Source organism: Anopheles cruzii, chromosome X (assembly GCF_943734635.1).
Source record: "Anopheles cruzii chromosome X, idAnoCruzAS_RS32_06, whole genome shotgun sequence".
Taxonomy (NCBI): Eukaryota; Metazoa; Arthropoda; class Insecta; order Diptera; family Culicidae; genus Anopheles; species Anopheles cruzii.
Window position 1 is genome coordinate 11,879,911 of NC_069143.1, and position 13,328 is coordinate 11,893,238.

The 13,328-nt window shown below is 50.4% G+C and overlaps 1 protein-coding gene across 1 annotated transcript; it reads right to left on the reverse strand.

The window, feature by feature from the left end:
• Positions 1-10,243: 10,243 nt before the first annotated feature.
• Positions 10,244-12,123, reverse strand: LOC128270065 (brahma-associated protein of 60 kDa-like). The gene is made up of 2 exons (XM_053007473.1): positions 11,981-12,123; positions 10,244-11,887 (listed from the first exon to the last, which is right to left on the reverse strand). Exons 1-2 carry the CDS (start codon positions 12,121-12,123, stop codon positions 10,669-10,671), a joined length of 1,362 nt encoding a protein of 453 aa, XP_052863433.1. The 3' UTR covers positions 10,244-10,668.
• Positions 12,124-13,328: the final 1,205 nt, after the last annotated feature.

The window sequence follows — 13,328 nt, forward strand, 5'->3', positions numbered from 1 at the left end:
TTGTCTTCTTCTTTCCGCCAACAAAGTCAACATCCAGCTCAACGGCTTCATCGGGGCTTCAAGCGGTCGGGTGCGTCAGGAGGTCTACTTCCGTCGACCATCGATGTGATGGAAAACAAAGATTTATTAACTCGTTGCTGGAAACATTCATCCATTTCCATCCATCGACGATGGTGGTTCCAGTATGACGCGGAACTCCAAGGCAGACCATCGACCACCCCGACCATAAAGGTACCTGGCCCGGTACCAGCAAACACCCATCGCAATCCCGAGCGCCGAGAGCAAATCTGGGCTAGCAGATGATACGATACAGCTCTCTGTCACGTGGGCTGAAAAGTCCCGAGCCTACGGAGGAAAATGCGTATGGTGTTTGGTTCCAAATTGGCTTGATTCATCAACGTCTCATCTCGATTAGGAGCCACACAATCATTCGCAAGTGCCGCTCTAACATTTCCGTGCCAATTGAGTCGTGACTTAGATCAGAGTCAACGATGCGTTAAGTTCTTGAATGAATATTACACACCGCGCATATCCCAAAATAGTCCGACACTTTTCAGCCCATGTGCCCCTGCCCAAATCCTCCGGATCCGGATTACATCGTGCTGACTTACCTGGCGATTCCGTGTGTGTGTGTGAGCGAATGGACGGCCGGACGGTACCAGGAATGGTGGTACCAGCAGCGCTCTCGGTGCAGTAATTAGCCAATTGTTGGTCTTTATTACGTACACACGTAATAATGGTACGTGGTACACCAAACAGAGAGAGAGAGGGAGGGAGAGACCGCAAAGAGGCCAAACCAAACCATGTTATGTTTATTATTATTGTCATTGTCTTCGTACGCCCTTTATTAGCGGTACTCGTAGGGACGGGTCAGTTTCGGTCGGGGTTTAAAGTGCTCGAAGTTACGATGCTCTGCTCTTTATGTGGGTAGGCAGAGTAGGTGCTTAATACGTTCACCTTCCGTGTGTGGCAAACGCTTGCACGGTTTGGTCTTTCCCGCACATACACTTTCCCGGGTGAGTGATGTGGCTAGAAAAAAGGGCCTGAGCAGGACCTGCGTTCCTGGCTGTTCAATCAGTTTTGCGCTTCGATAAGCAAACCACCATTTTTATGGTTCGAAATATGTACTTTATTATTCAGTGTAGGTCCCCCTGAACACCGCGTTCCGGACGAGATGACTTCCTTCCCTGAAGTGAGAATCTATTGAAGGGCTGCCCCAGCACAGTTGCAACCTGACAGCATTTGATCACAAAAGCACTTTCCACGCATGACGTTCTTTAAGGGTCTGGAAACCGATGGAAGTCGCTAGGGACCAAATCCGGTCGAATACCTGTGGATGCTCCAACAATTCTAACTGTAGCTCATGGATTTCATGCTAACACCTTGAAACTTCACATACTTTCATAGGAATGGACATAGACAACACACATTTTTAGGCTAACAGCAAAAGCGCCCTCTATTATTGAAGCGCAAAACTTATTGAACAACCGCTCCCGACCGCCGTGGGGTCATGCGAGTGTCACGTGAATGCTAACCAGGACCTTACCTCCGGGCATCACCACATATTACACCACCTCGCCGCACAATCGCCGCGCCAAAGCGCCGCTTTAATATAATATAATTAGATCATTTCCAACCGTTCACCGTTCGCGCTCACAGCGCCCGCTGACTCGCCAAGCACGGTCTGCAGCACTCCCGAACCCCCAACCCATCACTTCAACACCACACCAGGGCACCAGAGAGTGGGGCACCCGGATGCAGCTCGGGGCCAGGTTATGGCGGCAACAATGAGCGAACTTCAACAACGCCATCGCTCAAAAAACGGAAAACTCCGCCAACGGGATGGATGGATGTACGTCGATTGGATACCGTGACCGTGTCTATACTCCGAGCTCCCAGGTCCACTATGGATTCCTGCACGGCAAACACACACAGGCAGCTACCCGTCTGCAGTAAACGAATTTCTTTCCCGGGTCTAACGGGTGCACCGATGTCCGTGGGCCTTCATCGGTCCGGAAACATACACCGCCGGAAAAGCGCAGCCAGCGAAAGCCTGGAAAACCAATTTCCAACTCCCCAGCCAACTGCGTGGAGGCGTGTGGCGGGTATGTACAATTTATTACGCGCCGTAAACTAAAACGGTGGCCAAATTCGTCATTTCACCAAACGCGGCACCGAGCCCGGTTTGCGGGAGGATCTCTGCCAGTAACGAGGGTCATCACTCAGCGCCCTGCGTTCCCGTCCACTGTTTCTACGCCCTCGTTGTCGGGATGTAGCGTTGAGTATATCGGAGTATAGCCTGTCGGAGCCGGAGTTTCGAAATACCTGCAGTCCTCGCGTGACTCCTCCTGAGGTGAAGCTGCCCAAGCGTCCAGAAACGGTGGGCCCTTCATCCGGTGTGTGCGTCGTTTTATCGGAGGGAATTCTCACTTGGCCCCAGACCGGACCCAGAACCGTTTAGCCATTGACGCTCCCCATAAGGCCCCCCGTAAGACATTTTTCTAATCCCGAAACTCTTAACATTTCTGCTATGACTTTCGGAAGCAGTTTTCTTCGTATTGAAGCAATGAAGAAGTACTCCGCGCAAAAACACTTTTCCTGGGACAAAACTCGACATTTTCAGAAGCTTCATTTTCATTTCATTAAATAAACATTTAACATATAGTGAGTATGGGTGTCGGTGAATCCGGGCGTAGGCATCCGGGACCAGTCCAGGACCTGACGTCCAGTCCAGTCTAGAAGCGGTCCAGCTACGAGTACGGTTGGAGATAGAGTTGGCTGCGTTGGGAACATCGACTAGACAAAAACTGGACAAGAAGCGCGAAGCCAACCAAACCAAGACCCATGATGGTGATGATGATGATGATGATTTACAAAAGCAATACGCAATCGTCTGGCGCACAGCTCCGTCTGGCGCCAGGGTTGACTGCGATTTACTGGATGGCTGGCTGGCTGGCTGGTTCAACACATTTTAGCGTCCAACGCAACGCAAAGCCATTGAGTGGTAAGTTTCCAAAACAAAACAAAACCGAGCAGAGATGGAAGAGATGGAAAGAGAAGCGAAGCACCCGCCAGTTGGGTGCACCAAAGTTTTCCAATATAATGGTACCACTGCACTACGTACGGTGCACCGACACCACCACCACGCACTGCCGGACCGTTTGGCGCCTTCGTTTACTTCCGCTGCCTATTCATCCATCCATCCTGCTGAGTCTGAGCGATCCATTGAGAGAGAGGTCCATTAAGTAACAAGGCACATCCCGCTGCTAGTCCCGCTTCAGCTATCGTGGTCCACAGTCCTGGACTTTGGCCTCGCTATCCGGCTGGATCCACAGGTTGCGCAAAAACTAACGTGCCTCTGTTGGAATGTGGGTACACTGGATGTCACGTACTAGGCCTAGGTCTGGTTCGCCTGGTGCGAGTTCTGACGATCTATATCGGTACGACAATTATGACACAGTCGGCCCGGCAGACCCGCGGGCTGATCTTCCGAAACTAATAATTTAACGGCGCCCGAAGTAGCTGACACAGATGTCCGTGAAGCAGACGACAAGGCCCTGGGGAGGGTTGAAGAATTTCAAGAATCCAATCGGGCACCGGCACGGTAATGCTGCAATTATGGATTCCACGCCCGGAGGGTCGACACAGTGCCCGCAAACCCGCACGACTCTCCCCGGAAATCCCTTCGGAAGACCCGGCCATATCTCGGTTCTCGGATGAGTTGGGCACGAAACGGGCCGGCTGAGCTACAAAGTGGAGCAATAATAAATTCCGGTACAACCACACGGATGACACAGGGCTCAGAGTTTCTCCGTTCGACCTTTCGGGACTCCCTACCCCTACTCGGGGCCCAACAGCACCGACACCGACACCGACGACGACGACGACGAAGGCATCCCAAAAACCGCTTCCGTGGTTTGCGCGCTCGAGTTATCAAGGGGGGGGGGACCGTCCGCGCCGCCCGGAGGCAGAGGCCGGAGATAATGAGAAACTTTTCTATCACTCCATTAGCATGGAACGGACATCGGTTGGTGGTCCGGGTTGGTCCGGGTCCCGGCGTGCCAGGTTGAAACAAATTCGGACGCGAATTATGATGACACAATTTATTCAGCTCCGGGAACTCCGGGAGTCCGTCCAGGCAGCGTGTCTTACGGCCAACGTAGAAACTTTGGCTGCCCCCGGGTGGTGCGTACCAGAGATTTGCATATGTTGCTAGTAACTACGATGAGTTCGTCCTCCGGTCCTCTCGCAATTGTACCATATAGTCCGTTGCCGGCACCCGGACATCGAACCAAGGGGAATAAACCCGTAGTCCCCAGGAACAACCCCAGGATGTGCGAGGATAAGTTACTGTTACGGACAAAACAACACGTGGCGTTTGTATCCCAGACTCGCAGACTACGACTAGAGAGCGCTTACCAGGTTTGTAGTGTCGTGCTGTCAGTGGTTGGGGTGACCAATGTCCAAAGTTCAAGACCGGCGGACCCCAATCGGAGAGCTAACTGGTACTGTTGTGCAACAGAGTTTTGGTTTATAGCATCAGTTGCGGCCCGTAACGCGAGCATCCACACGACACAGCTAGGTTTGGTTTGGTGCAGCTAGTGGCCATGGAGCTCTAGTAGACGTTGTACTAAATTTTAGTACAATCATTGGACACAGTCTTTTCAAGCGAAAAGACATGCACAAAAATGGTGCTGTAAAACGCAATCAAGACCATACTATCAACGAGGCACCATCGTGGTGCCCGTGTGCAATGTTACGGGCATCAAATACTAAATTAAATCACTCCCCAAAACAACAACAACGCAAGAAGCGATCCTCAAACCCGCAGCAGAACTTGCAACGGACAGCCCGAAGCGGAAATCATTAGACGCGCGCGTCGGAACGGCGTCGGCAGAGCACCCCGGTTTGTTTTTTTTTGCGTGCAGCATGGTTACTGTGCATGCCAGCGCATTCACCCACATTAACCCATTAATGTTGCGCACCCGGCGCCCAGCACGATTTCTATGCTGCGCTCGACCTTGCTCCAGTGCTAAGTGGTGCCCGAAATTTCAACGCCCAGTTCAACGCGGATGCTGGGCAACCGGAGACCAGGGGCCGGGGGCCGCGCGGCGTGGGGTGTCCTCGCCGCCCACACACCCTCTTCCAGCCCCTCCCAATCATCCTGCCCGACACGCCACTGTCACACTGTCACTGTTGAGGACCGCTCGTGACAGAATCATTCGCTCGTCGCGCTCGTCGGGAGGAGGGAACCCGTCCTTAATGTTTCATTATGCTGCCCAGCTCATTCCCGCTCCGAAACCAATGGCGTTCCCATCCCCAACCATCACCAACTCCACATACCCCGCGGCCTTGCCCCCCTTGCGGTGTGATGGCTAGCAGCAGAGTCCGGCAGGACTCCGGCGTACCGGAAAACCATAAAATGCGCCACAAGCACAATTCCACCGCGCTTCTCAACAACTCAAGCTAGCCTCGCCAACCAGCTCCGTCCCCCAAACCCCGACCCCAGCCACATAAAAAGCGATGAGATTACGGGAAGAAATTTAATTACGAAGGTTAATTGTTGCTCGCTCGAAAATGACGGATGCTGGCTGGCTGGCTGGCTGGCTGGCTGCCGGCTGAACTGGTGAAGCATGGCACCCACCACGCCCACCACTCCCGGGGACCATGTAAAGGCAGCAAGGTTCGCCGACAGCATCTTGACACACAAATGAATAGCGGATTACGGCGGCAACTTGACTCAAACCGTAAAACATGATTAATGCTTCGTCCTTGTCGTCGTCGTCGTCGGCGGCAGATGACATTGCAGCAGCCAAGCCCAGGGCCCCCAAGGGGGTGGGGGCAAAAACAAACGGCCCGTTCACCGTGGCGCGCCGTGATTCGTGAGGTGTAGCTATGGCGAGACCTGGTGACCTAGTAAGATGGATAGGCCCCGAGCCAGAGCCTAGGATTGCATTCGACTGCCAGCAACAATTAGGGACTTCCAGGGGTCTACAACGTAGGTTATTCAGATCAAAATACTCAAAACCGAGTCCAAACGTAATGGAGTGTGAGATAAGCTCTTATATATTCGATGATTACGGCGGTTCCTTCTTTATTTTCGAAGCCGAGTTGAAGACCTCACTACTTTGGAAATAAGTTTTTTAATACTCCCCACATTTCTGCAAGCGTTTAGCGTCCCATTTCGTAAATGTCAAAAGTTTTACAAAATGTTTCCCCATTTTTTAGTATGAAGTTTGACGTTTTAAAAGTCAAATGATCGGTAGTCTTAAGTCGAAACACTTGATGGATCACCCTCTATACCCCAGACAGTGTGTGGATCGTACTGATGGTACTCCTTCCAAGTCTAACCGAGTATTCCAAGTTTTAGCAGGTACGCTTCACAATTTTTTGTCTGTAGTCAGAGTTTCAGTAAAACAAGAAGGCTCAGACTCAGGTGATCTGGCCCTTCGTACGGTACGCGCACTAGACACCAGACACCATGGAAGCATCCCGCCTGGACCATGTGGCTTCTGTACACTTGGAACGTTGTTCCGTTGGTCGGCACTACCCGGTTGGTGATGAAAAATTTACAACCAAATTTCATTGCGTCTTGGCTCGAGCTGGGAAGCTTCCGAAGTGAAGGCGAACGGCTCTTCGCCTTTACTTCGCCATCCCAACTGCGTTTGCACGCGCCGCCTGGAGTGGTCCTCAGCTTAATGAGGATATCGTGCCATCAACCTGGCGCGCCGCGAGCCCTGCATTGCTCCCTACGTGGTGTCGACAGACAATTTTACCCGTTCCTGCTGATGAGTACGGGGGGATTGTCTTACCATAACAATAATGATAATCAAGATTTCCATTTTCACTGCCATTCGGAACCGCTCTTGGCACCGGTCACCGGGGAGGACAAGTGATCCACACTCCGCGAAAGCTGTCAAAACCAACGTCAAACGATACGCATCACCATCAAGGCGCCGGGTCGGCGTATTGGGAGTTAGTTTTTGGGCTCGAACGACTCGAACTCGATTTGCCGATTTCAATTAACGGCCGCCAATTTACCGGCGAGGCTTGACTATCTTGAGAGGCTTCCTTCGAGGCCGACTGACCGACGACTGTGGGTGTTCTGCCAAGATAGCGTCCAACCCGGCGAACATCGATCCCTGAGCCCTCGTCTGTCTTGGTTCCGAAACCCCGCCCGGAACATTACTTCCTCCGTCACGATCTCCTGAGTGATGGCCGATTCTGACAGTTACATTCGTGCTGTCTCGCGGGTGCGGTCCGTACCCGTGCGTGCCTTTCTGAGTTTTAAACCACCCAAGGCCCTCAACATCAGGGCCGGACGATATCGGTTTGAGTTTTCTATTGCTTGCTTTATGCTCTGCATCTTTCAGTCTTTTCGTCATCAGGGTGATCCATCCATGACCGTTTGCTTGACTGGAATACTGTGGAAATTTTAAACATTTAGTAAACACTTTGACTTGTTAAAGTGTTTAGGTTAGTAAACACTTTGAAATGGCTTTGCTTGAGGATTGGTTCTTCGGCGAAAGCTGAAGCTGAAACGATGAACGACATTCGATTTCAACAGGACGGCACCCTACGTACCAAACAGCCATGACAGCCCGACAGTCGATATTTGGTCCGGCCGGATCCGGATCTTCGAAGTCCCAAACACTTGAGTAATGGATCACCCTGTACAAGTCGTCTCATGCGGAACAACCTGCGATTCCAGCGGCCGTTAGGGCCCAGCCAGGGAACGGCCTAATAAAAGGTCGAGAGGCCGCGAGAGTGGAACACATATCACATCATTTAACGGTGATTTGACTTATGCGCACGCCGGGGCCCGCCTATTGGGCACCTTCGGACGTAAAATAGGCCGACCGACACAAGCGCGATCCACAGCGAAGCAGGCCGGGGAAAGGATAAGGAATTTTCATGCGAACCTAATCGTTCCGCTCGGAAGGGCGCCAACCCATTCAGTGGGTTGCAGAGCAACGCTGCAAACCACCCCCTCCACCCCGGGACACCCAGAACACTTTCTTTCGCTGTGACGCCGGACGCGTAATCTGGTCTGGCGACGGGCTGGATCAACTACAGTGCACTGCGGCTGCAGGATACTCGCAGGACTTGGTACTCGGTACAGTGCACAGGGTCCCTGCGGGTGCAAGGTACGCTAGGCTTCAACACACGTAGTGCCGACGGCGGTCGTTCACGCGTCAGATGTTCGCTCTCCCGAAGGACCCTCGTCTCAGGATCAGCCCGATGGAAGATTTATCGTTTGGCTCATTTATTTGACACACGACACGTTGGCGGGGCCCCGTTTCCGGGCACGCTACACACCCGACCCCGGGCTGGTCGTTACGAAGCTCCTACGCAGACCGGTGAGGCGCTCATTTTTTCCGAAATCTAGCACTGTGCTACCTTGTGGAGCGGACGGCACATCTTCCGTCAATTTACGCTTCCCTTAACCGGGTGTACCCGGGTGTGTGGCCTGCGATATGGAAGGAACCCACCGGGAGACACCGCTAGTGTCTACCTGGCGTCCAGCGGCGAACTCAGGAAGCTCCGATTTGCGGCCATCGGATCGGATTTGGATGTAAAAATCCCGGACCGAATCGACCGCAAACGTCAGACGACGAGACGATTTATCGACGGTATGACACACCCCGGGCGCCCGGGAATGCTGGCTAACGGTCCGTTGCGGGCTCGGCGATTAGCCAATAAGGCAAGATAAGACAAATGGCATCATCACCCGGAAGTAGAGGAACCCCCGGAAGGCTGCGGGCAGAAAAAGATAAATGGGCTGCTGCTCGGGTGGCCACTACGTCGAAGAAGTGAAGACTGCGCGCTATCCGCATCGCACCGGTGTCCCAGCGACGTACCATCAATTAGCTACCTGAGTGGCGGCCGACCTGGCTTTCGTCACATCAGCAGTGGCCTGGCCTAGGTGTGAGAGATATTGATATTTGACGATGCGATGCAATTGAACGTGTGCGATTGAGGCGCACGAGGTCGACCTTCTACGAGGCTAGATGGAAGCATCGTCAGGCTAACAAAAATTTTCTTGGATGCTCGTCCGGATGTCGCCGAACGGACGCCGTGGTCTGAACGTCGGAAATCGGATTGTGGAAACCGATATGGCTCTAGCTGTCCATTTGTCCCTCCTCATTTTGATATTTTGGCCACGTTACCTTGTTTTGGCGTCTGGCGAAGGGTTTCAACTAAGAAAAACGCTACGCTACAGGTGAGGAGCCTGGTACACACTCAGCTCGCAATGCAAAGCCCCCGGTTCTCGCTTCCGGTGGAAGCACATCGTTCGGAAAGCTTCTTCGGAAAGGCAAAGCTTGCCAAAGCATCCTGGGCTTTCTTATCAACTTTCTGCTACCTCACAACGCGCACACTCGCCCAGAAGCTTGCCAAGCAGTGCGAAGTGGGGAAGTTGTGTCTTTCACCATGATTCTGAATTAAAACAACGAGCCTAAAGAGTGGTGTGACCTTGTTTCTTCGCCTTCGAAACGCGTGGAACAGTTCGTCCTCGTTGTGCCCAGCACTCTTCGGAGTCCGTCTCATGGCGCGCATGGCGTCCACCCGTCTGTCCGGTAGGCGTTGCCCTGAGCGACGTCGAGCATCCATCTCTCGGCCACCCCGCGCTCCTGGTGCGGTTAGGCATAGGCATGCGCTTCGATGAGTGTAGACGACAGCTCGGTAGGCGTGGTCGTTCGGGCTCCTTGGCCTGTACAAAGATTGCTTTCTGTTTCCAATTCAGCCCGCCATCATGGATCGACGTTAAAACGGGTTTCATTAAAAAGGTCTTCGGAATAGCGTTCTATGCTGAGCGTAAGGGGATCCTCATTCACAGCATCATCATATGTTGCGTCGAACTCAAGTTGCTCAATGTCGAGGAAATTAACAAGTGCTTAATGAAATTTCCGATGCGTCACTTTGCTATGACTCAACATTGCAAATTGATAAACCATACAGCGAGTGGGAAAACCGAAGCTCTAGGAAACTCCACAGAGCTGGAGTTTTGGAGAACCGTTCAATTGAGACGAGTTGAATCTCTCTAATCCAGCTGCTACATACAAACATACTATACAAACGAATTGTGTTATATGGAAATTTCAAGAAATGTTATAAAGGACATTCGTTAAAAAGATATTTGAAAAACTCTGACGGCATACTGTTTATTTTATAGTTCTTGGTTTGTACAATCAATGGCAAATGGTATTCTTCAGCACTACATGGAGCGTGCTGCGCGGTTTGTTTTTTAAGTAGTCTTTTTCCAATGCTATTAAGTGAGAACCGCAAAATCAGGTTATTCATCTGTTACTCTTTTACGATGTTTTATTATTTATCTACTATCGATATAAGTTGCAGCTGAATTACAACGTGATTCTGTTTTTAGTTATCCCTTACATAGCTGTCTATGATTCAAAAATATATTTATCCAATCATCCTTCATCATAACAACATCAACGAGTAAGCTCGGACGTAGATCGGTTGGTATAACATAAAACTAAATGCGGCAATACACACAAAGTTGGCTACAACATTAATCGTTACAAATACCAATGGGAAAAATCTAAATGCACATTTTGTTACGAAGTTACGGTTTTTTCATTTGTGCCATTGTACTAGCAAAAGTTCACTGCGTTCAACACAAGCAAAAGGGAATTATCTGCACGGTAACTAGGAGTTTCGTATGCCAACCGATTGCCCTACCTCAGTCCTCTTTTGGTTGACTTTCGCAAAGAAGTAGCGCGACACAGCTTCTTGTGTCCAGGGTTGATAGTAAAATTCGGCACGTCGTTCCTCCTCCGGGTTGCCAACCACATCCGCCATTACCTTCAAGTCCCGCTGCTGTGACACGATCCACCGGTGCGTAAACGTTTGGGGATCCTTGGCGAAACTAAGATAAAACTCGCGGTTCGTCTTCAGGGCATTGATCGTCTCCACGGTGTCGTGAATCTTGCCGTCGAGCGTTTGTATTTCTTGCTGGCTTGCGGTGCTCATCAGGAAGCTGTTCATCTGCTGCTTCAGACTGTCGTCCACCTCGACGTCAATGTCGTAGCAAGCGGTTTGTTTGTTGCTCCCCATTTCCTGCCCGCCCTCAACCGCTATCAGATGGTTTATAACGATCGGGTCTGGCGCATGTAACAGCGGACTTAAACGCTGCGGTATCTCGGCAAACTTCATGCGTGTGCAACCAAAAATCTGCTCCAGGTACTTGTCGCACGTGACAAACTCACGTTCGTGCGCATCTTGTAGCCGGTGCTTTTTAATGTACTGCCAAAGCGCTGAGATAATAATTGGTCTGGTTTGGGTGTGGACACCCAGCAACCGTGCCAGCCGCGGATCAAGTTTAAACTGCAGCGGCTGATAGTCGAGCAACAGTAGAATTGTGCAACGTACATTGCGGTCGCCTGGCCGCTTCACCTGAAAGCCGTCCGTTTCCTGCGTCTGGTGCATACGGTGCCACTCAACCAAATGATTGTCCGGACCGTACTGCTCTTTGTCTAGCTCAATCACAAGTGATTTGAAGAAGCTGCTGAACTTCCGCTTCATCTTTCCCGCTTCCGGTTTTACGTCTTCAAGCAGGCGACCCTCGACCCGCAACTCCCACGATGCGCCAGGCCGTGCATCCGACGTGGCAACATGACCTTCAAAATCCGACTCCCGACATGGATAGAAAGTATTCGAAATAAAAATGCGAAGCTTGCGTCGCTGTTTCATTGGACGCTTCAGAACCTCCTGAATATCTAGCCGTTTGCGCGTGATGGTCGCATCAAGTTTCCGTTCGAACGCCAGCAAATCCATGTAAGCCTGCGACTCCGGCACAAGCTCGCGCACTTTCTGTGGCAAAATTTTATCCCCTAGTTTTCTCCGTCGCTTTGCCTGAAATTCGCCACTAGCAAGAGAAACGGAAATCAATACAACAACAACAACAACAACAAAAACTGAGAAGATACTTGTTCTTCTCAGTTTGTCTAGGTACGCTTACTATTGCTTCTGAGGGGCCGTCAAGTTACGATCGCCAGTTCGTTTTCCTCCCGAAGAAACGCCAGGCACGGATGAACCACGAATCACTCCACTGCCACTGCTACCTCCGGGAAAACCACTATGTAATGGACGCTGCTGATGCATATGACTGGGTTGAGGTGGCCCTCCCAGTGGCTGGTGGTGCGACATATAACCTCTCGCCTGTGTATAAAAGTGGCAACGAAAAGGAAAGTATTCAAATTGAGCGTTAGAGCGCGAACGGAAGCGCGATCCAGAATAGTAACATACTCCAAAACCGGAAGCCGGGCCGTACGAACGCATCACGGACGGACCAATTGCGCCGGGTGCGTAGCTAGGGCGTTGTGATGATCCCCCAGGCTGTGGGAATCGTTGTGCCATCGTCGGATCTTTTTGGTCTTGCTGTTTTACACGGAAAATTTATTTCTAGAAGCTCATAGGTTGAAAATTTATATCTTAAACGACGGCAAACAGTAAACAACACACATTGCCAGCAACAGGCAGTTTGACAGCGCGCTCTCACTCGATGTGATCACAAATACTGCGTGGTTATGTCCATGAAGAATAAGCCTTATGGCCGCCTAAAACGCCTAGAAGCATGTTGTAGCATTGCTCTCATTTACGAAAATAATATTGTTGGGTTTGTATGAAGAAATCTCTTTTTGTGATATGTATTTTTATCACGCGCATTAATATTCTCTATTTTTCACATCCAGTACAGTACATGGACGTGTAAACGCAATGACATTTGAAAAGGACACATACACAGCGTAAGAAAAGATGCTGTGTGTTGTTTCTCGAATCGTGGTACGTATATCTTATCTTTATTTTTCGAGTTCGATTCAATCACGTAGAATTTTTCATCAAGATGTCGCAACATTGAACATCGTTTTTCTGCTCACAAAGCAGTATCCAAAAATGTGACGTATTAAGTTAGACATCTTTGGGGGTTAACACACCGAAATAAAGTTATACTTATATGTACACTTCATTACACTCTGTAATATAATTCGATAAGGTTCGAGACAACTGTCTTCGCCCTTACCAAACTCTATATAGAAAAGTTAAGCACCTAGAGAGGATGTAGTTGTGTTGATGACATCTCATATTCACTATTCAACTTATTTACTACCATTTATTTACTATTCAACTAAATTCGTAATAGCAAAGAAAAGCCAATAATATTATCGTTGGTCCTGTTGGTGTTATTTGCACTCCTAATTGTTTTGTCATTTCATCAACTGTCCCAACATGCTCTGACTTTATGTAAGCAAGATACGGCGATGCTGTTAGGTAACTGACTCTAGTGAACAAGATTGTTCAAGCTTGCC